At 38.5% G+C, this 23,995-nt stretch overlaps 1 protein-coding gene across 2 annotated transcripts in view; it reads right to left on the reverse strand.

Annotated features, from left to right (window-relative positions):
- The window catches only part of ascc3 (activating signal cointegrator 1 complex subunit 3), a 544,034-nt gene that overhangs the window by 168,470 nt on the left and 351,569 nt on the right, over nucleotides 1-23,995 (reverse strand). For both annotated transcript variants that reach the window (XM_043687007.2, XM_043687008.2), the window contains exons 21-24: nucleotides 22,983-23,208; nucleotides 17,964-18,118; nucleotides 4,228-4,326; nucleotides 756-924 (exon numbers count right to left, since the gene is read on the reverse strand). In XM_043687007.2, coding sequence (XP_043542942.2) covers nucleotides 756-924; nucleotides 4,228-4,326; nucleotides 17,964-18,118; nucleotides 22,983-23,208 — 649 coding nt within the window. The remainder of the gene's footprint in view (nucleotides 1-755; nucleotides 925-4,227; nucleotides 4,327-17,963; nucleotides 18,119-22,982; nucleotides 23,209-23,995) is intronic.

The following is a 23,995-nucleotide window of genomic DNA, read 5'->3' on the forward strand; positions in this document are numbered from 1 at the left end:
CTTTTTTTTTAATGAAAAAGTTATTGAAAGCCAATCACTGGAAGTAATGTCTGCATTGGAAGTGTGATCAATGCAGTTTTGTGACCAAATGCAGCAGCCAGTATGCAGACAGCAAATTGTCACAAGCAGTAAATAAATGACCAGACATTGCTCAATTAATGCTATGAGGAAAGATTATCTGGCGTTTATATGACCAGATAATGCTAGGCAGGACATCAGAAGAGCACATCTTCCTGCTTCTCTTGGCAGAGCACCCATTTAACTGCATAGATAGGAACGTAAGTTTAATATCGCATATGAAAGGTGGCATCTTTGACAATCTACCCTTTCTTGCTACTACAGTGAAACATCTGATGCTAAGTTCTGGAGTAAGGCAGAAATCACAATCCTTTTTGACTCAGGAGTGACACTGTTGTCACTTTGGTCTAGCACGGACTATGGTCACTATTCATGTGAACCTGGTAGCAATCTCATCTAATGTCTCCACATTTGCTTTTCCAGTTAGAGTCAATGGAAAGTGGTGCAAGTTCGAAATGTGACTGATTTTCAGTTCTCTGAATGATGCTTGCTGAGGCCACTTGTAAAGGCTTTGATCATCAACCTGAATGAGATCAGCTAACAGCGCTGTATTGGATTGAAGCTGGGACCAGATATGCATTGATTAAACTACTGAGCCACTTAGAGTGCTGAGCACTATTGAAAAGTATCTTCAGTCAACCAACAATACATTAGTTGGCATATCATAGCTATATTACCGGTATGAGGTGGATGTCTCTCTGGCAAAATCAAATGCTGAAAGTTTATTATGCACACAGCTTCAGCTCCCAGCCACCGATCAGACACAGCCCGGATGTAGTATTGAGAGGGCAACGGCTCAAAAATAGGAATGGTAAATACCAGCAGCTGTGGCTCTTTGGACAAAACCTACAAGCAATATAAAACAAAACAGAAAATGAAGTACTTTGTCCACTCCCAAAATGCCTTTAATTTGCAAGTGTCTATTATTCAAACTTTCAAGAGAAAACAAAACAATTACATCATGCACATGAACAGTTCATAAAGATTCTCATCTAGAGTACAGACATTCTGTTAACTGCATATTTGTCCTCGTGACCCATCTTGTTCTAATGGAAATCTCACCATATTGATGCTCTGGTTATTTTGGGTAAAGGATGAAAACAAGGGCAAAACAGATACTGTCATAATAAGACACACCTATTTGAAAACCTGGATATAGCCCAAAGTTTTAAAGATAACTTATGATTATCATGATTTAAATAGGTGGAAGGCACTCAAAACATAGATCCTGACATTTAGCATTCCAGCATGGATTTGGAGAAATTCTACTGAAGTGTTAGATCCACTTTCATTGAAGATGTGAAATTTTCTAGCTAATACATAACAGTACATGGCTCAGGACAAAGAGTGAGGGCTTATAGGTTTCTGGATGTAGAGATCCTTGTGGAGGAAGTCCAGAAGAGGACTGATTCCTCTTGGAATCCTCTTGTCACTTTGGTCTAGCACTGACTATGGTCACTATTCATGTGAACCTGGGAGCAATCTCATATAATGGCAGGAATGCTGTCATTCAGAGCAATAAAAGCAACAACTTTTGCTTTTCCTGTTAGAGTCAATGGAAAGTGGTGCGTTTGAAATGTGACTGATTTTCAATTCTCTGAATGATGCTTGGACTATGTGTAGGAGGCCGCACAGGTACCTGTGCGGTACCTGTGCATTTAAATAACTGGCAGAATGGTCAAGGACTAGACCAACCTGATTCAAGGTGAATGGCAGAGAAAAAAAAGGTGGTATGAGGAACACCATCTTAACCAAGTGAATGTTTAGGATCTGGAATGCACTGCCGCAGCATGTGGTGAAGGTAGGTTCAGTCATGATTTTCAAAGGGGAATAGGCATTTATTTGAAGAGAAATAATTTGCAGGGCCACGGGGAAAATGCTGGAGTAAGTAGGACTGATTTGCTGTTGCAGAGAGATGGGTTGAACAATTATAGCATTGAAAGAAGTTACTCAATGATACTATTGGCTTTAGATGTAACAGATATGAGCCCTGACTACACGGATTCGGCGTCACAAGAGATTTCACTAATTGACATGAATAGCCACGTGATCGGGCAAAACGTACATTCTAAGGTCCTCATGGTACTACCACTGGACTGTTAACCCAGAGGCAAAGGTAATTCTCTATGGACCTGGGTACGAATCCCAACACGGCACATGGCGGAAATTGAATTCAATAAATATCTGGAATTAAGAGTCTAATGGTGGCCATCCATTGTGAATTGTTGGAAAAAAAAATCCAGTTCATTAAAGTCCTTTAGGGAATGCAATTGCTATCGTTACCTGGTCTGTCCTACATGTGACTCCAGACCCATAGCAATGTGGTTGACTCTTAACTGCCTTTTGGGTATTAAGGAATGGGCAATAAATGCTGGCCTAGCCATGAATGAATTTAAAAAAAAGGTAGTAGTGATGTGGCAATCATGCAGCAAGAACTGGCCTTGCTCTGAATGACAGCATTCTGCACCGTCCCCTGTAACTCGTCTAATCTTTACAGTTGACAGGATGTCAGACTGCTAGACCCTATGCTGAAGTACAGTCTAAGGCAGAGACATCATGGGCAAGGAGATGAAAAGGAATGATGCAGGTGCATCACAGACAGCAGCAAGTGAGTAGTGAAAGATAAGCATGGCTTGCAATTATGCTTACCATCCTCAGTGATGACCTATTTTACTGTTCAGCTGTTTGGACATATGTTAACTACTGTTTGTACTTACATAACATTTTTAAATGTGCTGCACAGAGATTCTTAATGAATTATTTATGACCATCCAAGGCAGATTTTCCTAGTTTACGCTTTAACTTTTCTATCAACAAAGGAATCACTGTTCAACATCATCTTATGACCATCTCAAAATCTCTTTAATATCAAAGTGTCCAGAGAAAACTGCCAACTGTGAATTTAAGTGTTATTTCCTTTTCATCATATATTGTGCCTTCACATTATTTTCTTGTATACTATGTTAGCAGGATTCTTACTTAAGAAGATTATTAGTAAAACTGTTGGGATCAGCCAGAAAAAGTAGCAGTGCTACCCAGACAATGGAATCCACTTCTTTCATTCAAGCCAAATAGCAAAGAACTGACTGATCTCAATAGAATATAGAACATTCTAGGAATTCCTAGAAGCATGGCACTCATCCACAAACTCCATCAACAAACACATCGACCTGGACTCAATATACCGGCCACTGCAGTGGACAGCTGAAACTGACAACCGGAAGCGGCAGGGACAGGCCACTATAAATGCCGGAGGAAACACCACAGAAGCGCTTCACAGGAGGCTCCCAAGCACTGAGGATGTCACCTAGACAGGGGACGAAACGTTTGCAACAAAAATTTCCAGCTCGGCGAACAGAACCACAACAACGAGCACCCGAGCTACAAATCTTCACCCAAACTTTGAATAGAACATTACAGCACAGTACAGGCCCTTCGGCCCTCGATGTTGCGCCGCCCTGTCATACTAATCTGAAGCCCATCCCATCTACACTATTCCATGTACGTCCATATGCCTGTCCAATGACGACTTAAATGCACTTAAACTTGGCGAATCTACTACCGTTGCAGGCAAAGCATTCCATATCCTTACTACTCTCTGAGTAAAGAAACTACCTCTGACATCTGTCTTATACCTATCTCCCCTCACTTTAAAGTTGTGTCCCCACGTGTTTGCCATCCCCATACTTGGAAAAAGGCTCTCCCTGTCCACCTTATCTAACCCTCTGATTATCTTGTATGTCTCTAATGATCTTGTATGATCTCAATGCTGAGAAACAAGACATAAATCAACAAGTTTACTGAAGCAACTTTAACTGTTTCCAGGAAAGTTTGAAAGGGCTGATCAATAGGATTAAATAATTGCTCCATGGAACAGTGGGATATTGCAGATAACACATATTTGGAAAATAGAATTGACTTTACAAAGTTATCAAATCATGGTTAATAGCTTTCAGACATAAGTATAGTGTTTTATGCAGTGAAAATAAAACAATGTTCAATTGTATTCCCAAACAAAAACACGTTTCCTGTAAGAAACACATTGCAGCAATACGTCAATTCTACTTCACTGTGATAGCTGCCAAAGATACAACTTGGTGGGTGTGGTGAAAATAGCATGACTGCATTAGCTATGTGGTTACATCTCACCTGCTTCTTTTGGAGGAGGAAGTATTCCGAGTGATATATGTGGTCATTCACAGGATCTTCCACCCAAATCCACCAAGGTTCACCAACAGATCCGTGAGTCTGAGGGAATACAGGCAATCAATTAACTTCAGTACCGCAGCACTGTTTAAAGCAGTTTGAAAGAAATGAAGCCAGTGTCAGGGAAAGAAAAATAAGAACATAATACAGTATTGTAAATGTTTGAGATGTGAAATGAAAATAGGAAGGGTTGGGGAAACTCAGGAGGTCTTACAGTATCTGTACAGAGAGAAGCAGAGTTAACATATCACGTCCAATGATATTTTGTGAACTTTGCTTCTCCATGGATGGTGCTGGGCCTACTGAACTTCTCTAGTACTTTCCATTTTATTATTATTTTGAACCATAGGATATTACAGCAAAGGAAGAGGCTATCTGGACCAACACATTTGTCCCAGCTCTATCAAATGGCAATCTAGTCCCTCCAATTCTCAGGCTTTATCCTCATATTCCTGAAGGTTTTTTTTCTTTCAGTTTTTATCCAACTCCTTTTAAAAGCTCGTGTCAGACAGTGAAATGCAAATCCTCACTACTTGTGCAAAAACACTTTTTTTCATGTTACCAATGGTTCTTTTGGCCTTCATCTTAAATCTGTGCTCCCTGGTCGTTCACCCTTTATCCAGCGGAAAATATTTTTCTTTACTTGTTCATTTAAACTCTTCCTGATTTTAAACAGTTCTATTAAATCATCTGTTTGACTTCTCTATTGTAAGGAAAACACACCTAAATTCTCCACTCTCTCCATATAACTGTAATCCTTCATCCCTGGAACTAGTCGAGTGAATATCTTTTGTACCTCTTCACAAGTATAGTTCTTCCTCATGATGCACAGAAATGAAAATGCTACAACTACTGCTGAGCTAGTGTTTTATAGAAGTTCCATAAAACTTCCTAACTTTAATACTCTGTGGCAAAATATTAACATTTTCAGTAAAAGCCATTTGGGAAATTTATTGGTAGTTGGTCCACCAAGTGGTGTATAAATAAGGCAAGCTGGGCGAATAACAAGATGCAAATACATGGAACCAAGTTGATCACTGCTTGATAACGTTATTCTGGAGTTGACATTTAAAGATGAATGGGATAATTGGAAAACTTTCTCTCAATGTCAAGATGCTGATTGTTTCATTCTTGCCATTATTTTTCCATTTTTCTTGCTGTTGCTAATACCACACCAAGCAGGGAAAATTCTGCCCAAAGTATTTATGTATAAAATAAAGCATTCCGTATAATTTTCATAAACAGCTTTCTGCACTTATTCTTCAAGATATCAAGACACCACCAGATATCTCTGCTTTTTCATCCCTTTTAATTTTATAGCATTTAGCTGGTTCTTGCTGCTCACTCTTCCTCTCAAAATATATCACTCTCACCTTTTGGTGTTCAATTTCAGCTGTCCTGCACCAGACTATGCCACTCAATCTCTCAATGTCCTTTTGAAGTCTACTACTTTCTTTCTAACTGTTCATTATATTTCCAAGTTTTATGTCATCCATAAATTTCCTAATTGCACTGGTACCTCCAAGGTTGTGGCGCAGAAAATTTGCTCCCTGTACTGACTCTAGGGAATTGCATACATCTAGTCACCACAGTTTTGGTTCCTATCCCTTAGGCAATTTCATATCAATATTGCGATTGTCTTTTTTATTCAGTGGGTTTCAATTTTTCTAAAAAAACTTATTACATGGCACTGATCCAATGCCTTCGCAGGTTCATGTATACATCAACAGTACAACCCTCATTCACCCTTTCCACCACCTTAGTGAAGCACTCAATCGAGTTGCATCATACTTTATCCTTAGAAAATCTGAGCCGGTTATCCTTTATTAGACCATACTTGTCCAAGTAGCTGAGAATTACGCTTTGTAAAAGATCCTCTACCTCCAATGTTAAACCAGCCTGTGATTTTCCTCTGTGCTGTTGCGACTTTTCAGAGAACAGGTAAGCAAAGTGGTAAAATAGTGAAATACAGTGCAAAGATGTTTCACAGAATTTCTATAGCATGGAAGCAGGCCATTCAGCCCATCGAGTCAACACTGAAAAGCATTCCAACAAATCCCCATAACCCTGCATTTCCCATGACTAATCCACCTAGCACATTCCTGGATACTATAGGCAATTTAGTATGGCTAATCCACCTAACCTGCACATCTTTGGATTTTGGGAGGAAATTCATGCAGACATGAGAATGCGCAAACTCCACACAGTCACCCAGGGGTGGAATTGAACCTGGGTCGCTGGCAATGTGAGGCAGCAGTACTAACCACTGAGCCAACCTGCCGCCCACTTTAGTATAAATAATTTTCAAAGTCATGAAAACTCTGAAGTAAGGTTGCAATGGTAGGAACAGAGAATTGAACAAGAAAGTGATAAGTGAAGAGTCACCTAGTTGCAGTCAGTGCATGCCACACGCTGGCTGTCGGAGAGTAGTGAGGCTTTTAATAAGATTTTGAGAGTCTACAAAAGTATTACAAAATGAAAGGCTGCAGCTTAGCCTGAAAACAAAACATTTTTCATAATATAATTTACATTTTGTATTACACTATTTTACCACTTTGTTTATCTATTGTCTGAATCGTCACAGCAGCAGAGGGAAATCACAAGGTAGGAGAAAGTGAGGTCTGCAGATGCTGGAGATCAAAGTTGAAACTTTATTGCTGGAACAGCACAGCAGGTCAGGCAGCATCCAGGGAACAGGAGATTCGACGTTTCGGGCACAGGCCCTTCTTCAGGAAATCACAAGGTAGTTTAACATTGGTGGTGCAGGAGCTTTTACAATGCGTAATTTGCAGCTATGTGGACAATTCTGGTCTAATAAAGGATAACTGGCTCAGATTTTCTCAGGATAAATCATGATATAACTTGATTTTGTACTGCATTTTGATAAAACAAACAAGGGCAGGACTGATATAATTCGTTAAAAAGGCAAAAACAATGATTGCAGATGCTGGAAACCAGAGTCTAGATTAGAGTGGTGCTGGAAAAGCACAGCAGTTCAGGCAGCATCCGAGGAGCAAGAAAATCGACGTTTCGGGCAAAAGCCCTTCATCAGGAATACAGACAGAGTGCCTGAAGGGTGGAGAGATAAGTGAGAGGAGGGTGGGGGTGGGGAGACAGTAGCATAGTGTACAATAGGTGAGTGGGGGAGGGGATGAAGGTGATAGGTTAGGGGGGAGGGGGGAGTGGATAGGTGAAACGAAGATAGGCAGGTAGGACAAGTCATGGGTAATTAGTGGCAGGGCCTTGGGAAGTGTTGTAGAATGGAGATACCTAGGGAGTTCAGATACATAATACTTGTGATGCAAATTTCAAAGAAGACAAGGTGGTTAAGGCTGCATTGAGCACACTTGTTTTCATTGTTCAGGCCTTTGAGCACTGGAGTTGGGATGTCATGTTGAGGTTGTACAGGCCGTTGATGAGGCCTCTTTTGGAGTACTGTGTACAGTTCTGGTTGCCCTGCTTTAAGAAGGATATTATTAAATTGGAGGGGACTCAGAAAAATTTACCAGGATGCCGCCAGGACTAGAGGGCTGGAGTTATAAGAATAGGCTGGGACCTTATTTTCACTGGAAGCTAGGTGGGTGTGGGGTGACCTTCTAGAGGTTTATGAAATCATGAGAGACATAGATAATGTGAATAGCTAAGGTCTCTTCTCTAAGGTGGGGGAGTTCAAAACTAGTGGCCGTATTTTAAGGTGAGAAGAGAAAGATTTAAAAAGGACAAGTGACAATGTCTTTTCACAGAGATTGGTTCATGAGTGGAATGGACTGCCAGAGGAAGTGGTAGATGCAGGTACAGTTACAACATTTAAAAGACATTTCGACAAGTACATGAACAGAAAAGATTTGGAGGGATATTGGCCAAATGCAGGCAGGTGGGACTAGTTTAGTTTGGGAACATGGTCAATGTAGACTAGTTGGACCAAAGAGTCTGTTTCTGCACATTATGAATCTATGACTCTATCCCGAAAAAAAAATGCAATATATTTGTCAAACAAACAGCCCTTTCAAAAATGATATCAACACTCCCTAATCATATTATATTTCCTTAGTGCTCTGTTACCACTTTCTTAATAATGGGTTTCGGCATCTTCTTTTCAACTTATGTCAGGATTGGTAGCCTATAGTTACCTGTGTTTTCTCTCCATCTTACTTCATGAATAGAAGTACTAAGATTTGTAAAATGATAACTGTTACATCCACTCTTTCTGTAGTCTCCTCTTTCAAGGCTGTGTGGTATCTGAGATCTGTGGTTTTCAGTCCCAGTAATTACATCAATGCTTTGCTGTTAACATTAAGTACTTTAACCTCCTGACTCTCATTAGGCTCTTAGATCTAATAATTTTCAAAATAGTTACAGTGAAGACTGAAGCAAGGTATTTGTATAATGTTTCTATTATTTCCTTTTTTCTCAGTATATTTCTCACACCTGAGCTTCCACGTATCACTTTTCCTTTCTAGATATTCTTAGAAACCCCTTTAATTTGTTGTTATATGTAGAATTTTATTAGCCTTGGGATGGCAAATGTCCAGTAAAAAAAATTAGCAAGTTGTAAGTTGGAGTGGTGGGCAGCTGATTTAAATATTTCAAGCCTCAATTCAGGGCTTTTTGATTGGGATGCCTGCATTTTGGGATGCTGAAGTCTGCTGCAGTATAGGGATGCTGTCAGATTTGTGGAAGAGGTTCTCTGCAGCAGTCCTGGGGATAGTCAGAGACAATGGCTTCAGGGTCCAATGAGGGGCCTGTATGCTAGGAAGCTTGCACACTGCAGTTTGGGGTAATTTTTATTTATTCATGAGATGTAGGCATCACTGGTTCGGCCAATAACTATCACCAATCTTTAATTGCCTTGGAGGAGGTGGCAGTGAGATGCCTTATCGAGGTGCTGCATTTTGGGAGGATGTAGAGACACGCAGATTGTTGTTAGAAAGGGAGCTCCAGGATGTTGACTCAGTTCAATATGGAGCAATATTGTTCCAAGTCAGGGCAGTATGTGTCTTGGGAGAGAACTTGCAGATGGAAGTATTCTCATGTATTTGCTGCCCTTGTAGATAGCAGAACTTTCAGATTTGGAAGATCAAAGGAGTCTTGGTGAGTTGCTACAGTGCATCTTGTTGGTGACTCATACTTAGGGTACTGTACATTAGTGGTGAAGGAAATGAATGCTGAAGATGGTGGTTAAGGTTCCAATCAAGTAGGCTGTTTTGTTCTGGATGGTGTCAAATTTCAAGTGTTGTTCGGACTGCAACTATCCAGGTTAAATGGAATATATTCCATTCTGAAACAGATCTTGTAAACAAGAGGTGAGTGACTCATGGCTGAATGCCTAGTCTCTGACCTACTCATGTGCCCAGAGTACACATTACTGGCACAGTTCAGTTTCTGATCAATGTTAAATTTCCAGGACATTGAGAATGGAGGATTCATTGATGGCGATGACATCGAAAATCAAGGGGTGGTAGTTAGATTCTCTGGTCATTGCCTGATATCTGTATAGCATATATATTACTTTCCACCCATCTGCCCAAGCCTGGACATTTACCAGGTCTTATTGCATAAAGATAGGAATAATTCAGTTTTTGAGGAATTTGTGAATGTGTAATCATCAACATACATCCTTTCTTCTGATCTTAAAATGCAGGGGAGGTCATCGAAGCAATTGAAGATGGCTGGGCCAAAGGTACTACCCTGAGGAACTCCTGCAGTCAGATCCTAGAGCTGAGACGATTGACCTCCAACAATCATAACCGTTCTCTATTGTACTAGGGATGACTCCCACTAGCAAACAGATTGCCCTCCTTCAACTTATTCACGTTGATTCAAGCACTTCAGTGCCATACAAAGTAATTTATAATAGCTAGGCAAAAGTGAGGACTGCAGATGCAGGACACCAGAGTTTAGATCACAGTGGTGCTGGAAAAGCCAGGCAGCATCCGAGGAGCAGGAAACTCGACGAGGGTTTTTCCAGCACCACTCTAATTTAAAATTACACCTATCCTACTTATTCTTAATTCTGGCATGCCATTCTTTATCTCTTTTCATTAACTTTCTCTGTGCAACTCTTACAATTCCCCTTTCTCTGCAACCCATCCTTCTCTCTCACACACACACATACACAGAAACAAATCCAGAAAGGCCAACGTGTATGTCAGATTTACAATAAAAATAAGATTATTTTGCTGCTAAATGACTAAAAGGTTATTCAAAAATGTGTCTCTTTTCAGAAGAGACTCAAAACTGGAATGACAGAAGGACTTGGGAAAGAAGTTTCAGTTCATGAGGCCAAAGACTAGTTCTAATAGGGCCATTGACCAGCAGAAAAGATTAGAGGGTCAAATTTGTAAGGGAAGTTGCAGATGGGTGTCGGAGTTATTGTGTGGTTATAATAATCTGTGAATAACAGGATGGTAATACTAATGATTACAGTTTGGGAGAATTCAGCAGTAGTTCTATTGTAGTAGAATGTCCAATGACAATGGAGATATCACTGGACATTTGATGATTAACTTTGGGAGAAAGAAAATTTAAATAAAAAAGAAAATTCTAAAGAAGATGCCAAAGCAAAGGGAATTGTGTACATATTGTGTCCATCCAGGGCTCCCCAAATTTGGGTGTGACACTTTATGGAATGGTCCTCTGGTCCACGGCATTGTTTACCATAACAGAAAAACAAATGAACAAAGAATGTTTGATTCTAGGTTTTATTATTAAGGGAAGGAATATAGAAGTAAATATGTAATATTAAACATATACAAATCAGTTCTCACATCAATAAGGCTTTTGTATCTCCTGTGTCTTCATTCCTTTTTGATCACCATGGTTACCTCTTTTATTCACATGTGGGCATCATTGGCTCGCCAGCATTTACTGCTGGTCCATAGTTGCCCTTGAGGAGGTGGTAGTGAGCTGCCTTCTTGAACAACTGTAGTCATGGTTACAAATATACTTTATGTTTACCATGTTGTTGTAATTTCCTGTTGTCTCAACCTCCATTTTATATTGCTTGATATTTGGTCCTCCTACTATTTGTGGGTGAATTACTAATTGCTATGAGATTTGAGTGATTATTTTACCAATGGTAAATTTACATCGTTCTTCAATCTCTTATCCCCACCGTTCTCACGTAATGTAAAACAATAGAGGGACAAACAGTACAAGAGTTTTACAGAATTGACCATTGATGAAGTTTCTGCTTATTTCTTCTGATCAAATTTAACAATATTTAAATTGAGATTAACAATTTATGAAACCTGTTTTCAAACTGACCTCATCCTGTCAACCTTGAGTAATTGAAAAGAGCACAAAATGTCTTACATCAGCTGAAATACACCAGTAAGTTCCGTGTTTCAGTTCTTCTTTATTATTTGAGCCCGAAGCAATTTTAAGTCTTTCAAATAGCTTTACTAATCTTGGTTATTCTGTTTCCTGATTGAAGTCAAATCTAACCATTTCCCTGTGCTTTTAAAAATTTTTCTCCCACCAATTTCTAGATGTTGTATTTCCAAAGCTTTTCCACACAGTTCTGAAGAACAGTCGAATTAGACTCAAATATTAACTCTGCTTCTCTCTCCATATATGCTGCTAGACCTGCTGAGTTGCTACAGCATTTTATCCTTTTGTTTGTTTCTTTTTTATCCCTGAAGACCAGTACAATTGCTTATTACAATGGTCTGTAAATGATTTTTTTGAACAAAGAACATGCATTGCCACCATTTTGGGTGGAACTTTCCCCGTGCCTGAAATGTGTGGGTAATGTTCAGATTGTTAGGAAATTACGGTGAGAATGAAAAAATGAAACTCTTGTTGGGTTTATTGTCTATATGAGAATCGCGCTACTAGGTGCCTATTGCATGCTGAGGGAAGTCCATGGTTTTATTCTGTATTTTTTTAAAATGAGAAAACAATAGGAATGTTGTTTCAAAAAGCAGTTTTTGAAAGGGTGGCTGCAGTTTTGAAAGACAAGGTAACCTGCCAGCCGTGCCAAATACCATGTAAACAACTGTTTGAACAAGCAGCAATTGCAGTTTGGATTATAGATGATTTGGAACAGAGAGGGTTTATTGATGCAGCATTTGCTGGCACCAAGAGTTTGAATGGTCTCTGGATTAGCGACCAGACATCATCCTTTTGCTCTGCCAACAACTATGTGATTGGCTTTCAGGTAACTGAACAGCTTGGAGCTGGGAATAAGTTAGAGATAGAGAAGTATTCTGTTCTTCCCCAGCTCAGATGCAATCTCTCTATTTTCTGCAATCAAAACTCATTGTAAACCTGAAAAAAAAGCTTATCTTTCCTGCAAATGTTCTTGCATGCTGTGACTTTCAACTTAAGTCAGGAACATTTTGTAACTGTTCCAGTCACCTTGCATCTTCCACCAGTGTCTAGATTAGAGTGGTGCTGGAAAAGCACAGCAGGTCAGGCAGTATCCGAGGAGCAGGAAAATCGATGTTTCGGGCAAAAGCCCAAAGGGCTTTGCCCGAAACGTCGATTTACCTGCTCCTCGGATGCTGCCTGACCTGCTGTGCTTTTCCAGCACCACTCTAATCTAGACACTGGTTTCCTGCATCAGCAGTCCTCACTTTTGCCGAGTTGCATCTTCCACCAATCAGTGGAAGAAACTGGAGAAAGACTTTGCAGCAATGCACTTGACAGCAGAAAAGTAATAAGGATCACCTCAACATTAGTGTCTGGAGACAAAGATTACCAAACTATCTTTCTAGCTTTCCCCTTGGTCTACAACTTATTTATCCTGTCAGGTTGTGTGTTCTTGAGAGGGTCTGTGCATGAGAGACTGTGTGTGTGCACGCATGAGAGAGTGTGTTAGAGAGAAAGAGGGTGAGTATGTGTGTGTAGGAAGGAATTTATAACATGATTAGTGTCTCTTTATTAGTAATACTATATGCACAGGCTTTACAATTATTTATCTGTAGTTGGTTTAATACTTGTAATAAATAGCGATTCTAGTTCCAAACAGAAAACTGCTCCACGTTTCTATCAATCTGGGTGCAGAAGTCAGGCAAATTAGGGAACTTTGTGAACTTTAAAAAAACCTTAACTTTGTGATGACTTGGAATAGTAGGGCTTGGATTTCCAGCATGCTGCTGTCATAATGAATCATAACAATTTACTAACAACTCATCTCAGGTATTGGGGTGAAACTCCACAATTCCTAATATGAAAGTCTCAATTTGCCAGCTCACCAAGTTTCTCCAGTCATCCACTTAGGCCAGCATTTCCCAACATCTCAGGGTACATTGCATGGGCAGCAACTACCTGCATCCTTTGTTCACAGACATTGGCATTAGAAATGCATCAACCTCACCACATCATTACCACACATCCCTTATAATAGTTCACCACTTCAAGCTCACCAACACCTTACATTATAATTCCATAGACAGGTGACAGTGCATGCAGGGACTGGATCCCATCTCACATGTAAGAATAGGGGTCTCGGCTTTTAGCTTGGATGCTTGCTGGTCACTCAGCTTAAATTCACACTCTGTCTTGCCCTGACTTTTACCACAGACACAAAGTCAGGCAGCACATCATGTTTGCTAGCGACGAATGCTCAAGGAGGTGGACTTGTTTTTGCATGGCCCCATGCAATGAAAGTGTCATACCTATATCAAGTTCCAGCAGCTTAAATGGCAAACATACAGAATAAGCTCCAACTAAATTGCCATAACTCAATGTCTGAGGGAAAAAATGCTCAGTCAAGTCAAGGGACTGTTGTCATTTAGGGGTCCTGCCAGTCAGTTCAAGGGCATTGTCTGATATCTGTCTGTGGGTTTGGTTTGGCAGCCACTAGGGCCATTTAGGTTCAGGGGTTCCACCATTATAGTCTGAGACTAGGCGATGGGAAAAAGTGAGGAGTGCAGATGCTGGAGACCAGAGTTGAAAAATGTGGCGCTGGAAAAACACAGCAGGCCAGGCAGCGTCCGAGGAGCAGGAGAATCGATGTTTCGGGCATAAGCCCTTCTTCAGGAGACTAGGCGATGGTCTGTCTTGCAGGTCTCGTGCAAGCAGTCCAGAAATTCACAGTAAGACAGTTTAGAAACCTTGTCATTCATCAGTCAGGACTGATTTTCCAAGTCAGTCGGAGAGTCTATTGTAAAGGGTTAGCCCTGGCTTGTAGCATTTGATCTCTTTCACAGCTGGACTTTAAATATGGCACCGGCACCAGAAATCTCAGAAGGTCTCAGCAGTGGCAAGCACTTTGCTACTAGTGAGCCAAAGACAATGTGAGATAGCAACTTGCTGCATGTATAATCAGGTTGGCAGTTGAGAATTTTATGAGATAACTCGCGAGAGCTGGCAGAGAAAGCACTGCACAAGAAAATCCCCAAAATTAGCTGATTGAGAAAATTCAGCCTCAATACACTCCTATCTCAAAAATACAAATTATATTATATTTTTTCCAGTTTATTTTGAGCTGGGACATTTCTGCAGCAATGCACCATTCCAATTGACATTCATAATATTAATATTATTTTAGCACTCCCCATGCTTGCCTGTGACATATACTGCAGTAACGAAGCCTACAGGCAGAAATGACCTCAAGGGAGGAGCATGGCTGGAAAGAAGCAACGTTGAACAAGAAAAACATTCTAGTAAATGACAAATGCTGTGCCACCTTTTCCTTAAAAGTTATCTGGTACCAGTGCTCAACACAACATTATGTTAAGCCTTTTCTAACTTACAACTTTATTGAATGGGTGAAAGGGATGAGCAGTTTATGACTCAAAAGTGAGCACTTGAAATGATGTTAATTGTGAATTTTTGAAGGTGTTAACTGCAATCACCTATACTTTGAAGAGGTGCTATCGGCTACTGACCTTATTTTCAAATGCAGGAATTTCTGACTTGGAGATTGGATTTTTTTTTGTAAAAACTCTTTCCTTTAAATTTAGCTTTGATGACCTGTTTTAACTACAAATCTCAATTCATCAGTACAGCTGCATCTGCACAATATGCACATTTTTCTTTCATGGTGAAGTTCACAAGTTTAATTGTGTATATTCTGAACCCAAATAAACGAGAGATGGTAACACCATCCCCTTCTTCATCCAGCAGTTATTTACAATGCAGGTACCCAAATAAAACCCTGAACAGAGAGGTAACTTTTCAATTTTACATAACATTACACACCTATCCTCTGACAAAGGTCATGATTGCTAACTCAGTGCTCTGGGGCTACACTGTTACACGAAGTATGATTTCAGGCTATCTAGGAAATACCAGACCTAAAAGTGAGCTCTCTCTCCATAAAGAGAAAGAAAACTTTCACATTTAGTCAGCAACCAGATCAAGAGCAGCATCCATCTCAAAGCTCTCAAACTTTCAGTACAATTCTGCAGTTATATGAAACTGACTGCTCTCGTGCTTGAATCTGTGGAATATGATGATCTATGGGCAGAACTGAATATTATTGACTCGACCTTCTTGTGATTTACATTGAGATTACTCACAAATGAGCTTCCAGCATAAATTCTGATTTCCTCCCATTTAACTTTTAATATTAATTAAATGGTTCTGACTTCTCCAACATTAAACTATTAAAGCCCTTGAGGTCTAATTATTTATTTAGGTAGTTTTTAGACAATGTTCACACTGTGATACAATGTACCCATCACAAAATCCAAATAGTACGAGACTAGCTAATTTATTATCATATGATCCAAAGATCTTGCCTTGTTACACTGTCAGTTCCATAAGGACATAAACCTAAACATAGCTGCACGTATTAAAAGTTACTAAACACTCAAACAGGGAACTGTGGAAGATAACATAAATACAACTTTAATGCACCAGTAAACATTAAGACAAGTATTTATCTATTAGAAGTGGTCCAGCAGTCTACCAATGGTCTTTTATAGCATACAATGAAATTAAAGATAAATTATGCAAGAGCCTGTTGCTTAACTTAAAGCTTCATTAATAACAAGCCGGGTGTGAAAATCAAAATAAGAGTGCTGAAAGTCTTATTTCCAATTTATGGCCTAATTTTGCAAATTTGCTATTTCAATTGTCAATTGAAAATCACGTCAAAGTTCTTTATCTAAATGTACATAGACCATATGGAGAATGCTTCTGTTCCAGAAAATAAAGTGACATTTATCACATGAAACACTTTATTATATTTTGACGACTTATTTCTATCAAGTATTTCACGACACCTCCTCAAACAGTGGAAAAGCAGCAAAGATTTTTAACATGTAAGCAACATATCCTGAATATATAAAACAGTTGGGATACTTTTCTAAGGGAGCACTTTGGATGAATACCCAGTGGAATTTTATGCATCATAATACTATTGTACTCAGACAGCACTGTCAAAAATGAGTGTAACACTGAATTCACGGTAACATTTCTGAAATCTCAACTGTGTTTTAAATTGCTTATTAAGGCATAGGAAAAGCAAACTAGTTCAGGTTAAATTGCATTAATTTCTGTTGAGGTGCAAATAGCACCCCTATAACTGATCTACAGAGTGTCATAAGGTCTATCACAAAGTTAATGTTTACACACTGCTACAGTTTTAACTGTTGCTTGAGTTCAAGGGAACTGACCCCCATGCTGGATTTACAAAAATTAAGCACACCTTTTAATAGTGTTCAAATTTTAAACTTTTTAGGTTTTTATGCCAAAAATTATTTTTTAAAAAAGCATGTATATATTGTAGACTACATAGTTTCAAAGGAAGGATAAACCAAATATATGTGTAATTATTTAACTCTCAATATATCTTTCAGAAAGGAGGAACAGGGAACTAAGGCATATTAGCTTGACGTCAGATGTTTTAAAAAAGTGAATCTAATTTTAAGGAAGCTTTAATAATGTGCTGCGAAAGTCATAGTAAAATCAGATATAGTCAATATGGTCTCATGAAAGAGAAATTATGCTTGACAAATTTATGAGAAATTTTGAGGATGGTACTTCTTGGATAGGTAAAACAGAGCCACTAGATGCAATATGTGGATTTCCAAAAGACATTTGATAAAGTGCCACAAAAAATATTCATTTCTCAGGTAAAGGCTGCTGAATTTGGGAATAATACACTAATTTCGATAGAAAATTGGTTAAAAGACAGGAAACAGAGAACAGGGATAAACTGTATATTTTGCAGGTTCGCAGGCTGTGACACCTATTATTCAATGAAACCTTTGTCGAGCCTTCATAATTCCCCATTTGACTTATGCCTGATCTCCTTTTCAAAGTCATTTGGGCTTTTTGTTATCTTGCATGTACAGTATTAAATACAACTTGCTGTTATCAAGAACAAAGTGTTTTTTCTTTTCAGACTAAATGCCTCAGCTCCCTCTAGCTGTGAGATTAATAAAAGTGAGTAACTTACAAGAGCATAATGCTTGCAAAAACTTACCCTGTCCACTCAAAGAAAGCCAACACCTAATTAAAACTTCAAAAATGAGTAAATTTGAATAAAAGTCCTTCAAAGCAGAAGCTTCTACTTTATGGCTTAACAGTACATTCAAACATGTGGCTCAAAATTCATAGTATGTACCTCCATTATTTTGCAATCTTTCTTTTACAAATCCCTATCTAAAAACAACTTTTTCTTAAGTATATGCAAATATTGCAGTTGACTAAATGTGAGCTGTAATAATCAGTTATGAAACCTTTGCTTGTCTTGCCATCATCATGGATTTTATATTTACCTGATCATGCCATTTGAAGTCAGGAGTAATGGTCAGTCGGACCCGAAGGACAGTGCGTGTGATAGGCTGGATGCTCGCTTCCAGAGCTACAGAAGGAATTTCATGAACACATTGCTTCACTTTTAAACCAATATTCACATGATGTAACATGTGGCCTAGACAATAAAATAAAATTTGGAAAAACAAATGTATACAATTTAACAAACAATAGACAGATGTCTACAATCAAATGGAAATAACTTTCTTTAATGCAAATTAAATTTTCCCGTGGTCTGCCTTCTAATATTATTTAGCAAACTGTTTTTTCAAATGTGACTTATTCCTGGTCATATTTAAAAATAGTAAGTCTGCCACCTTAGTCGGTATGCATTAAAAAAAATGAATAGGTCTCCTTCTAAAGACAAAACAATTTCCTCCTGCCCAAGACAACTCTTATTCTGAAATTTTCATATAAATTCTTGGACCATAAAGTATTTGCTTAGCTGGAGGATTGGAGACAAATAAATCCAGCCTTAATATACTTCCATTAAAAATAAACAAACTACTACTTGTAAAAATGGAGGCAAATAGACACATACCACTACAAAAATAAACTCAGGAATGAAGCTAAAAGCATCTGGTATCCACTAAAACCTCATTGTTTTGAAATGTCCATGTATTTCTCAATCATATTAGACACATGTTCACATACTTCCTAGACCGCCAACAGGTTTAAGGCTTTATCAAGTTCTCAGCTTGCACACTGTGGCCCTAAAACAAACACTATCATAGTAGTGTTTATAATATAAAAACTAAATTTCATATCTTCAAACTTTATGTTCCTCTTTATCACTCTTATTTCAATCAGCATTTTAAAACTATTTTAACCACATTTTAGATTTAAATTTATTCGAAATTAAACGTTAGTGAGTAATTTAGGGGCGGCACAATGGTTCAATAGTTAACACTGCTGCCTCACTGCACCAGGCCCGATTCCAGCCTTGGGTGACTGTCTGTGAGGGATTTGCACATTCTCCCAGTGTCTGTGTAGATTTCCTCTGGATGGCTCCAGTTTCCTCCCACAGTCCAAAGATGCACAGGTTAGGTGGATTGGCAATACAAAATTTCCCATAGTGTCAAGGGATATGCAAGCGAGGTGCGTTAGCCAGGGAAGGTGGGTCTGCTCTTTGGACAATCGTTGAAGACTCGATGAGCCGAAAGCCTTGCTTCTACATTGTAGGAATTCTATGAAATTCCAGCAAATTTACCCTTATTTGTCCTTTTCCTGCCTCTGGTAACCATCACGTGTCTTCATGGTAGGAACACTCACCAATCTGAGTTTTCTGCTTGTGAACATCTTTATTAGCTAAGATTACCTTGAAGGTGAAAATCAGAATAATTGGGGAGGCTCTGGTGTAGTGGTAACGTCATTAGACCATTAATCCAGAAATCTCGGGACAATGTTCTGGTAAAATGGTTTGGAACGTCATCATGGCAAAGGGTGAAATATGAATTCAACAAAAAAAATCTAAAATTAATAGCTAATGTAATGGCAACTACGTAACCACTGACGCTTGTCATAAAACCCACTTGGCACATTAATATCATTTGGGGGGGAAATCTGGTGTCCTTAAAATGTTCTGGTCCACTCTTGATCCAAATCCACTGAGATGTGGTTTACTCTTTGGTAATTGGGGATGTATAATAAATGATGGCCTAACCAGAGACAGCCACATCCTGAATGATAAAAAAAAAGCACGGAAATCTTTTTTTTCACAAAACACTGGCTGTCTTGAATTATGTATGATCCTGTGCACCACAATTCAAATGTCATAGTCTTGGAAAGTTTAAAGAAGAGGTTTGCAGGACATTGCCAAGGATTTAGGACTGCTGTTATGTGGAGAGATTGGAGAAACTAAGAATTTTAACAGAGGTTTTCAAGATTAGTTTCAACATCTGGGTCAGAATAGTCAGAATTCATAGATTGAAATTAATTGTCATGTGAGTCAGAGGGTAGAGAGGATGTTTTATCATACATAGAAGATTCTTCAAGTCTAAAATCCAGACAAACACAGAACTAGAGTAGGTTATGTGGGCTCCTTTATCCTTGTCTTCTATTTAACAAGGTCATGGTTAATTTGATAGTGGCCACAAATCCACATTCTTACCTATCGCCAATAACCATCAACTTCCTTGTTAGTCAAGAACCCTATTTACTTCTGCCATAAAAGTATTTAATAATGCTGCTTCCAATATACTCCGAAGAGAGCTCCAAAAACACTCAACCCTCAAAGAAAACCTAATTTCTGTCTTAAATAGAGACCCTTACTTTTAAATTCTGTGCCCATGGTTCTAGTCTCTCCCACAATGGGAAACATGCTTTAAGTATCCAAACCTTCAGAATTTTACGTATTTCAATAAAATCTCTTTATTTTGCCACTATTTGCTGCCCAATCACTAAATGACCTTGAATGGAGTGATTTGCTGAGGCCTATCAAGTAGCAATTAAGAGTGAATTGCATCACTGCAGATCTGGACTCTTTTGCAGTCAAGGCTGGGTAAGGATAGCAGATTTTCTTCCCTGAAGGACATCAGTGAACAAGACGATATTTTCAGAAACAGATGATGGCTTCATGGTCACCATTACGGAGGATGACTTTCTTTTCCAGATTTTTTTAGTTGAGTTTAAATTCCACCAGCTGATGTGGTGGGTTTTGAACTCTTCCCAAGAGCGTTAGCCTGGGCCTGAGTGTGGCTAGTTTAGTGACATTACTGCTAGACCACCATTCTCGTCTGATCTGAAATGGTGGATGTAGAGTTCAAGGAAATTTTGAAAGATAATTCAAACTGAAATCAAAAACTGAACAATTCTCAATATTATGAGAAAAAAAATGATGTGTGGGATTAAGTTGCAACAATCCTTCACAAAACAAATAACCTCTCCCTGAGTTGCAAAAACTCCATGCTTCCAGCTAACAATAACATTTCTACACATATCAAAAGTTGTGTCTTTTAACTCTCTTTTTGCACTTTATATCACACACCAGTCAATAGTGTTGTGAAAGAAACCACAAAGAAAACCTGCAGTCAAATGAATAATCCATCTGCCTTGTTGTGTCATTGTCATTAAATATGTTTACACATTAGAATTAGAATATATCATGTGCAATCAAATACAGAGGTACATGAGTACAGTGAAAATTGTACCATGTTGCCATTCCCAATGTCATCTTAGGTACAAAGATACCTAGGGGCAAAATCTTAGGTAAAAAGTAGAAATAATGAAACAAAGTTAGAAATTAAACATTTCAGTCCTTCTGAAGAAACAAAATTAAAATTTCAACAGCCTTTTTTGAGTGGTTAGCCATACTGGGTTAATATGTAATATGTATTCAAATCTAACTCCAAAAGCAACATTGAGGATTCAATGCATCTTATTCATTTCTCAAATCAGTAAAGAACAATTACTTCAACTTACAACAACCTGAAACTTTGCATAAAACTGTACTTGACATCATAAATTTTGTTTGTGATGTTAGACTTATATGCTCCACCAAGGCCAATTAACTCAAAATGGCATGGCAGTCTGGCAACCTAATTGCATTTAACTTAACTGCAATTAAAAACAAATTCTAATTCTGCAAGCAAACAAAACCTTATCTACAGAATTACATAAAAATTATGAATAGGGATATGTTGAAAAACAATGCAACCAAAGGCACTAAGTATCAACTAATTATATCAAGTCATCAAGTAGTATGTTTGTGTGTCTGTGTATCTGTGTTTGAAAGCAGGCCATTATACTTTCACATTCTCAAATGTAAAAAGAGATTTCTTTTATATTCAATTTGACCTGTTTATAAAGTTTGAATTTTCCCCTTTTAATTCAGCTGACACCTAATAAATTCTGAGCTTTAGAAAAACCATTTACCATTTTTATAACCATAAACTTACCAATTGCTGTAAAGATACCAGTTTGTTACACAAATTACATAACCTGTGTGTCGGCAAGGCACTTATAAAAAACAGCACTTCAGTGATGCAGCATCATGGGACAGGGAAAGAAAGTATCATTGAAAACAGTTTTGCTGTGGTCTATAACAGACTTTTACATTATTTGTGAAACACATAAAGAGATACTTTGGAACAGCTTCTTCATTTCTTCACAAACAGTTTGCTTCCCCATTGAAATATACTCTCCCTGTCCTTCTAGCTGGCCTCTCCTTTTATGTACAGATGTTCAGATATCTTATACCAACACATCCATGGCAGGTAGGACTTTAACTTGGCCTTCTGGCAGGGACACTGCCACTGTGCCACAACAGCCTCAAACTATCTGTTCAGATTAACTAGGTCACAGAGACCAGGTTGGACTTGCACCCAGGCTTAAAGCCACTCCCACTGTACTACAAGAGCCCTTCAATTGTGGGGTTTAGATATTTTCTTTTTCTTTATATCCAGAACTGTTCATACAAACAACTGAATGATTGTTTCTTTTTCCCATCACCAAACTGCCCATGGTATTTTTTCATCTATTGACCACTTTAGATGTTTTCTAATTAACCCAATACATTCCTAATATTGTAACCTTCAATACTACAGTTAGCATTCCATTAACCATGACTTAATCTAGTAGTTGCAGGGATATGGTGGAGTACTCAACCTGCACCTTCCTGCCCAATCAAATGGCCTACATGCCCTCCAAATCCATTAAGTTCTGCACCATTAGATGTTTGCCAATTCTCTCAGAAGTTAGAGGAAGATTTAAGATTATCTTGGTAAAAACAATGACTGCAGATGCTGGAAACCAGATTCTGGATCAATGGTGCTGGAAGAGCACAGCAGTTCGGGCAGCATCCAAGGAGCTTCAGCAAAATCGACGTTTCGGGCAAAAGCCCTTCATCAGGAATAAAGCAGGAATAAATTATTCCTGATGAAGGGCTTTTGCCTGAAACGTCGATTTTGCTGAAGCTCCTCGGATGCTGCCTGAACTGCTGTGCTCTTCAAGCACCATTGATCCAGAATTTAAGATTATCTTACCTATTTCATCCTTGCGCATGTCCTTCATCTTATCGATGGTGAGTTTCTTTTCCTCCAGTTTTGCGAGCACATGACCTGGCAAAATTGAGAACTGGCGTAGTGGATTACACCATCCCCACAATCTCCTGTCAATTATCTTGCACAAATTCAATAATCGATAGGTCATTGCAGGCCATCGTCTTCTCAGGGCAATTTCAAAAAGTGCTCGTACAATACGGGCTGCATTCTGCAAACATAGCAAGGAAACAATCTAATTAAATAACTGGAATTGATCAATAATCTTTACCTGCAAAAACTCTTACTGCAAATTTAACCAAGTACCCTGCTTATCAACTGTAAGTTTTAATAGTATTACACAGTAAATTTATGTTATCACATATTGGCATAGATTATTACAAATTAAACTTTATGATGATAGCCCTAATCACTATTTCAGCATCATTTAATAAAGACTCTGCATGCGTTCAGACATTCAGGAAAATCTACAAATCTCAAAACTCTTTGCTGGTCAGCAACTCTGCTGGTGGAATGAGTTGTATTCAAAGGACCATATTTTAAATTTCATTCAACCACAGTGTTTCAAACTTCAGTGTCCTCTAGTCAGCAAGCAACATGGGTAACAGTGAAGAAGTTAATATACAAAAAAGATTTTTGAGGAATTCAAGTTTGACAGTGTAGAACATGGGAGGTTGGAGCTAATGAAGGTATGAATAGTATTTCAGCAGCAGATAAATTGAGGTGAAATATTATGCAAATGTATGGAAATAGCAGTCAGCAGCATTTCAAATGGTGCAAACAATCATTGTGGGGTCATAAATGACATCAAACTTACAAACTGTCTGCTTCAGCCCTTATACAACTGTCCTAGAATATTTAACATACATTAAAAAGGAAGGCAGGATTTTCCTTATATATCATCTCATATAAAACCTGGTACATCTGACAAAGCAACATTCTTTCAGTTTGTCAATGACTGCCATGTGGGTTTCAGTGAGTTGTATTTCTTGGATCTG

The sequence above is a fragment of the Chiloscyllium plagiosum genome, unplaced genomic scaffold (genome assembly GCF_037043375.1).
Source record: "Chiloscyllium plagiosum isolate Xiang-an unplaced genomic scaffold, Cpla_swu_hap1 HiC_scaffold_3, whole genome shotgun sequence".
Taxonomy (NCBI): Eukaryota; Metazoa; Chordata; class Chondrichthyes; order Orectolobiformes; family Hemiscylliidae; genus Chiloscyllium; species Chiloscyllium plagiosum.